We start from the raw sequence: 7,324 nt of genomic DNA on the forward strand, positions 1-7,324 counted from the left end.
AACACCATAGTACCCTCCAAGCTCATCATTAAGCTTGGGGCCCTGGGTCTGAACCCCGCCCTGTGCAACTGGGTCCTGGACTTCCTGACGGGCCGCCCCAAGGTGGTGAAGTTAGGAAACAACACCTCCACTTTGCTTATCCTCAACACAGGGGCCCCACAAGGGTGCATGCTCAGCCACCTCCTTTACTCCCTGTTCACCCATGACTGCGTGGCCACGCACTCCTCCAACTCAATCATCAAGTTTGCAGACGACACAACAATAATAGGCCTAATTACCAACAATGATGAGACAGCCTACAGGGAGGAGGTGAGGGCCCTGGTGCCAGGGGGATAACCTATCCCTCAAGTCAACAAAACGAAGGAGCTGATCGTATAAAACATATGTGGCCAACCCTCCGTCTGGAGAGTAACTGGGTGTGCAGGCTTTTGATCCAACCCTGCTCAAACACACCCGAGTCAACTTATCAAGGAACTGTTGAGCAGCTAATTTTTTACAATGTGTTAGAGCAGGGCTGGAACAAAACATGCACACCCAGTAGCTGTCCAGGACTATCCTGGAGGGTAGTTGGTGACCCTGCAACATTACAATTACAACCAAATACTTTTTATGTCTTTATAAAATAATTCCCTCATTCAATGAACCAGGGATCAAATGGCTAAGGTGAGCAACTTCAAAGCAAGGTAGCTAACTAAGACATGTTAATCTATTTGTAAGGGTAAAATATTCCGTTTTCAGGGGAGATCTTGACAGCATAGGAGTTACTGTACTTGTCAATTAGGCTATTCTAAGAATATTTTTTACTGAATAGAAGAGAATCCCAGGTTTCAGAATTATTTCTCAACACCAAATTTTCAGTGCTTGAGAGACGGTTTACAACTGGAGTATGAAGCATTGGTTCATCAACTGCGCACCCGTATCAACTGTCTGACGGCCATTTAAGGTTGTACATGAGCGCCGGTGGAAAGTTGTTTAGGGCATTGGACATGACAATGACATTAATACATGCTAAATAGTTAACTAGCGAGATAACTAGTCAAACACTGGCACGCATGCAGGTGATGCACACCATTACTTTTCCAGGATTTTCATTGCTGACCAAATATTTGCTATAACTGGGCAAATAACTCACTAACTAGCAATGAATATCAACAAATGTGCACACACCCGCTTTGATCTCAAAAACGCATATCGCGAATGCATGATTGAAAGACCGCTCATGCCTGTCAATGCAGACCTACAATAATTATACTGCAATGCGCTCTGCAGAAATTGGGAGGACATCGCATCCAAGGGACACTGATCCAATTCTGTTCGGAGTAGCCTAATTGTTTGATATTGTGATTTTTTGTTTTACTTTTCCATTCGGACAACTTAAATCTGTAATCTGCTTGTCCGACATACTTGCCCCGGACAAATGTTAACGTCGAACCCAGCATTTGTATATTAGAAATATAAAAATAGGTATACATACGTCACGTGTGGCTCAGTTGGTAGATCATGGCGCTTGTAATGTCAGGATTGTGGGTTTGATTCCCACAGGGGACCAGTATGAAACTGTATGCAATCACTACTGTAAGTTGCTCTGGATAAAAGCGTCTACTAAAATGTAAATAAGATATGTTCATCATGTACCATTATTTTGCAACTAAATTAGTACTCCAAAGCTAATTAAAGTGCACTTTTAGTATATATGGGATATGCTAGTGACATTATTAACACACTTCTGATGCAAAATAAATCTAAAATAGCTTAATCTTCATGACTAATGTTCAAACTTAGACGTCAAACAGTATCAAGGTTCTGGTCTAATGCTTCTAAAAATGCTAGGCATAATCGTGTTCATGGAGCCCTCAACTAGCCTTACACCTCAGATTAGGGTGGTTTTTCTGTTGGTGTAACGTAACATTTTGTTTCCATACTACTTGAGAATAGCTTTAACTGTCACTAAAAGTATATTTTAAGTGTGTATAGAGTACATTTCAAATGATGTCTTACAAGTACACTTTAATTGGGTGATTTTAGTACCTAGAAGTACACTTAGGTGACTTTTAATAGTACTATAACACAACTTCTATACAACTTTAATGTGTTTAGTACAACTAAAGTTGTTCCAAAATAACACAATTAAATGTACACATGAAATACATGTGTACTAAGTATATTCAAAATACAAAAAATTAAGTATACTAAGTATACTTTTTCCCGCTTGGGTATGCCTCACCACACGCCCACACTTACCAATCTCCTTGCCCAGTCCAGAGTAGCGTAGTGACCCAGCCGACGACACCACTGCACAGCTCTTGTAGGGTCCAAGGTCAGAGGTTATGGGATGTAGGGGCAGCTGGGACGCCCAGGGCAGAGCGGAGAAGGGCTCGAGGTCAGGGGTCAGGGTCGCAACTTCTACCTTGTCCTTCAGCTGGCACAGCAGCTCTGAGCCGCTCACCTTAGGACGAGTGTCCACGCCCCCAGGACCAGAGAACTCCACACCATACTTATTCATCGCCTGGGAGAGAGAGAGAGAGAAATGGATTAAGGAAGACAGATTATGGGGGGAGAGAGAGAGAGAGAGAGAAATGGATTAAGGAAGACAGATTATGGGGGGAGAGAGAGAGAGAGAGAGAGAGAAATGGATTAAGGAAGACAGATTATGGTGGGGGGACAAGAGGGAGAGAGAGGGAAAGATAATGTTGATGGAGAGGTTTTAATAACTTCACTGAATGTTTCAAGACTCTTAATAACACTGCTAGCTTATTTTGTGTTAACTTATTTTTTTACATAAAAGATAGGACACATGGAAATGCATTTCCTTAGGCATTAATACATGCAAACACATTTATTTTTTACTGTGACACAGCATCAGTGAGATTCAAACCTATAATATTCTGTTCCCCATCCATGGAATTAGTCCACTGCGCCACCAGGATGGAGCTAGCATGCCATGTTGTTTTTACACATACAACGTTTTTCATTTTAGTCTATTCAAACAGACCCCATTTCAAAGGAAACAAGCACTCCTTAAGATCAGTTGTGGCCAATTAGTGGGTGCGGCCAACACACCTGAACACACTTAACAAGATAAAGGCTAGAGAGAGTTTTGTTGATGCTGAGAACGGAATTTAAATGTTTTTAAATAACATTCTTAGAACGTTTTCTGAACATTACAAAAGTTTTCTTATGGTTTTTATGGAACGTTTTCTTAACGTTCTCGGAACAGCAGTTGAAACAATAACAAATTGAACTCCCCACCACTGTTTCGCTAAAAAGCTGAGGGATGGGGCTCGAAAAATGTAACTCTCAAATTCATAGACAGAGCTATGGATGCAAAGACCGACTATCCATGATACCAAAATTATAATTTTAACCATGTTTTGAGGCTACACCGTGTTTGTTTACATTTATTTTGTTTACAAACGTTGGAGTAAAACAAGCTTATATTTGGGGTTCTGATGGGGTACGACAGTTGAACTAAGCTCACGATGCATTTGTAAGTTATATTCTTCAAGAATATATTATTAATTTATAAGTCCAAAAATGGATGCAGCTACTGCAGATTGCCCCTTTAAATGAAACCTGTAGGAAACGTTATGCTGAAGTACTGAAATTCCCACAGAAGAACGTTGTTTCTTAACGTTCTTGGAACAATTTGAGAACATTACTTTAAAGCAGGGGTGTCAAACTCATTCCACAGAGGGCCGAGTGTGTGTGCGGGTTTTTGTTTATTAAGACCTAGACAACCAGGGGAGGGGAGTTCCTTACTAATTTGTGGCCTTAATTCATCAATCAAGTACAAGGGTGGAGCGAAAACCCGCAGACACTCTGCCCTTCGTGGAATGAGTTTGAAGCCTGAGTTTTTACTCACCAAAGTAACAACACAGTGTGGTCAAAAACTTAGCTGCAGTGGCTACTGATAGCTAGCATGAGGACAAAGATGACCTTTTTTAAGAGAAAAAAAATGAACAGTATTTCAATGTCGTCGATGTATCAGTGTGGATAAAGGTACAATTTGGAGTACAGTGTATATCCCATCCCTGCATTATATGTTTTCCGACCCATATCTCGCACCGGTTTCACAGTGTTTTAATGTAACCTTGATTGCGTTCCGACCCCAGTGCAGCTCATTGTAAACAAGCGTGATGGTAGGGTCGGTATCTTCTGGCAACAGTACAGGCAGCTCTGACTTCTCCTGCACCACCGGCAGACTTGCCTCTGGCTCAAAAGGAAAGTGGAAAATCATTCCTGCCTGTTCTAATTGTTTAGTCTGTTCTTCATTTGTTTTTCGTCCTCCAATTTGTTTGGTCAACTTTTCGGCCTGTTCTCTGTTAGTAGGCTACCAGCGTTTTTCAAACCTGGCTTAGTACTAGCGCGCTACAGTAGCTGACTGACTGTGCTGTTGTGATAATTTCCATCTGCTGGAGCCTTCCGATCACTGTCTTATTGTTCACTCTTCCCCTCGTCTCCTGTGTCCAACGCAGCCTCTGGATTATTGCCTCTGGAATCTATCGATTTTGGATTTACCTCACTATATCACTGTTGGTTTAGCTGATTCTCCCTCGGTATCATTATTTGATAACTGGTTAGATGGCATTTTGTATTTCCAAAACGTTGGATTACTTTAATGTAAGCTACTGATAGCAACTGGTTGACTCATGCAGTCAAGTAACGTTAGCAGGCTGGTAGGGCTACAATTAGCAGGTTAGTATGGCTAACATTAGCAGGCTAGTTGGCTAACAACCTTTGTTTAATTTGAAGTTATTTCTGTTGGGAGTTTACATTATAGGGAACAGGCTGGCTTGCCGTGTCCTCCGCAAAAACATTTTCCGGCATGACTTTGGCATTCTGATCGGTTTTATGTTCCTTTTAGGAAACGTTCCGTTAAAGTAATAAACGTTATGTGCTAGCTGGGCTCTTTCTCTCTTCTCTATCTCCCTCCGCCCCCTCACCTGATAGTTCTGCACCACTTTCCTCAGCCTCTTCCCCAGCATTTTACTGGACATCTCGTCGTCCCAGACCTCCCCCAGAGCTCTGTGAGGACCAAAAAATTCTGCATCCCCGACTGTTCCACTAAGCTCCCCCCGACGTCGGCCCCCAAACAGGGTCTCCATGGCCCGCATGAAGGGGCGCGGCAAGAGCCAGGCGAAGAATCCCGATGACTCTCGCTCTCTCATGGGGTGTTTGGGGTGTGACTCCTTAGCTGTGACTTCCTGTGTGTGGTTTGGGGAGGAGAGGACTGGGATTGGACGGTGGGGGTTGCCAGGGACGACGCCGGGGAGCTTCTGGGGGTCAAGGTACATGGGCTTGGCCCCGCCTCTCAGCACCTGGGGAAGAAGAAGAAGATTGCATGAAATAGAAGAATGGACAGAGTCTACTGTATGATACAGTATGAGGATTCATGAGCCTATGGCTATGAGTATGTCCGATGGGTTCAAAAGTAGTGCACTAAATAGAGAATAGGCCATTTCGGACATGCCCATGTTCTGCTGCTGATGCTCCCTGACCCCTCTAGAGAGACAGACAGACAGACAGACCTTGATGATGGAGTGTGCCCGGGGCTGGGCGCGGGTCCGTGCCCGCACCCCAAAGATAGCATCGGTGACTGGTACGCTGTTCTCGGCGCAGAGGGCATAGAGCATTGCCATGGAGATGCAGAAGAGGCCCATACACAGCGCCCCGCGACGGGCCCGACGACGTAGACGCCACAGCAAGCTGACGCGGTCCATCGCTGCCCCGGGGTACTGGAGAGGCGGTCGGGTGGATGTAGAGGGGGGAGGAAGAGGTGGAGAGGATGGAGGGGGGAGAGAGGGTTGGGCAGAGGGGGTTCGATGGAGAGAGGGGGAGAGGGGGAGCGGAGAGAGGTAAGAGAGAAAGGGGTGCAGAAGGAGGGGTAGAGAGGAGGGGTGAGAAAGTGTGGAATTTGGGGTTGGAGAGAGAACAGCAAAGAGGTAGGGAAAGAGGAGAGAAGGGGGAGAGGGATAGGAGAAGGGGGTTAGAGTGAAAATTGGGGATGGGAGTCAGAAAGAGAAGGAAAGAGCACCATGATGAGAAGATGACAGTATGAGCCTTCCGACAACAAATTGTTTACTTTCAACAGCCCATGGCAACGCGAACAACACAATACTGTACCACAGGAGGAGATTAACATCAAAAGACCAGACTAGCGGAAACACACCTCCAGTATGCTATATATACATGGGCAAAATACATATTTTGATGTCTCACCCCTTTTCACCTACAGTATACTGTATATTCAAACAGTATGGGAAAACACATATTTTGAACGCTCCCTTTTCATCTACAGTACAAGAGTGAGCCTGCCCTTTCTACACAGTGTTATATTAACATAACAAACACAGACATGTTTTTTGTTAAATGCTGTGAGTCAGGTTGATACAGAAACGAGGGATGAGAAAGGAAAGAAGAGTCAGACTAGAAAGGAGGATAACAATGAGGTGCAGCGATGAAAGAAGTAGAACATATTGCGAGAGGAGGAAGAGAAAAGCGAGCCTCGTCACTGAGACTGCCTTGAGCCAGTCGGGCCAAGCGAAGGATGGACACTGGAGAGCGAGGAAGTGGAGGAAGGAGTGGATGACCTACAGAGAGATGTGGGTTGAAGGAAGGAGGGAGAGAGAGGGAATGTCCTATGAGGAAGAGAGAAAGAGCTTGATTCAGACTGACCTATGGAAAAAAATCTAAACAGGAATGAGATGTAATGATGGAGAGAGAGAGTGGAGCAGGGCCAGACAGAAACAAAGAGAGAATACCGTCAGAGAGATGGGGGAGGGGGAGCTGTGAGTTGGCCTTTAAACAAGGCTGGACTGGACACTGAAGCGGAGGAGGAAAACTGTCTTTCACTCAGAAGGGGAGAGAGGGGCTGAATTCTGATTCTCTACCCTTCTCTCTGTAGTGTGCAGCTGCCCACTTTAAAAGCATTGGATTGATTTAAGTGTGAGCAAGGAGTTTCCACCATATACAGCATCTTACATCAGCTCACTCTTTTGAAATTGAGTGGGATTGAACGACTGCAAGGTTAGGGAACAGGTGCACACTCTGAAGAGAGCTGTAGGGAATAAGTGCACACTTACACTGCATTCGGAAAGTATTCAGACCCATTGACTTTTTCCACATTTTGTTACGTTACAGCATTATTCTAAAATTGATTAAATAAAGAAAAGTTATCATCAATCTACACACAAAACCCCATAATGACAAAGCGAAAACAGGTTTTTAGAAATGTTTGCAAATGTATTACAAATAAAAAACAGAAATACCTTATTTACATAAGTATTCAGAACCTTTGCTATGAGATGTGAAATTGATCTCAGGT

General features: G+C 44.1%; 1 protein-coding gene across 1 annotated transcript in view; it reads right to left on the reverse strand.

The window, feature by feature from the left end:
* st6gal1 (ST6 beta-galactosamide alpha-2,6-sialyltranferase 1) overlaps window positions 1-5,738 on the reverse strand; it is a gene marked incomplete at its 3' end in the record, with an annotated part of 70,141 nt that extends 64,403 nt beyond the window's left edge. Inside the window, exons 1-3 of the mRNA XM_084178488.1 lie at window positions 5,529-5,738; window positions 4,944-5,318; window positions 2,242-2,506 (exon numbers count right to left, since the gene is read on the reverse strand). Coding sequence (XP_084034614.1) covers window positions 2,242-2,506; window positions 4,944-5,318; window positions 5,529-5,720 — 832 coding nt within the window. The 5' untranslated portion in view covers window positions 5,721-5,738. The remainder of the gene's footprint in view (window positions 1-2,241; window positions 2,507-4,943; window positions 5,319-5,528) is intronic.
* Window positions 5,739-7,324: the final 1,586 nt, after the last annotated feature.

The sequence above is a fragment of the Coregonus lavaretus genome (assembly GCF_964263955.1).
Source record: "Coregonus lavaretus genome assembly, chromosome: 15".
Lineage (NCBI taxonomy): Eukaryota > Metazoa > Chordata > Actinopteri > Salmoniformes > Salmonidae > Coregonus > Coregonus lavaretus.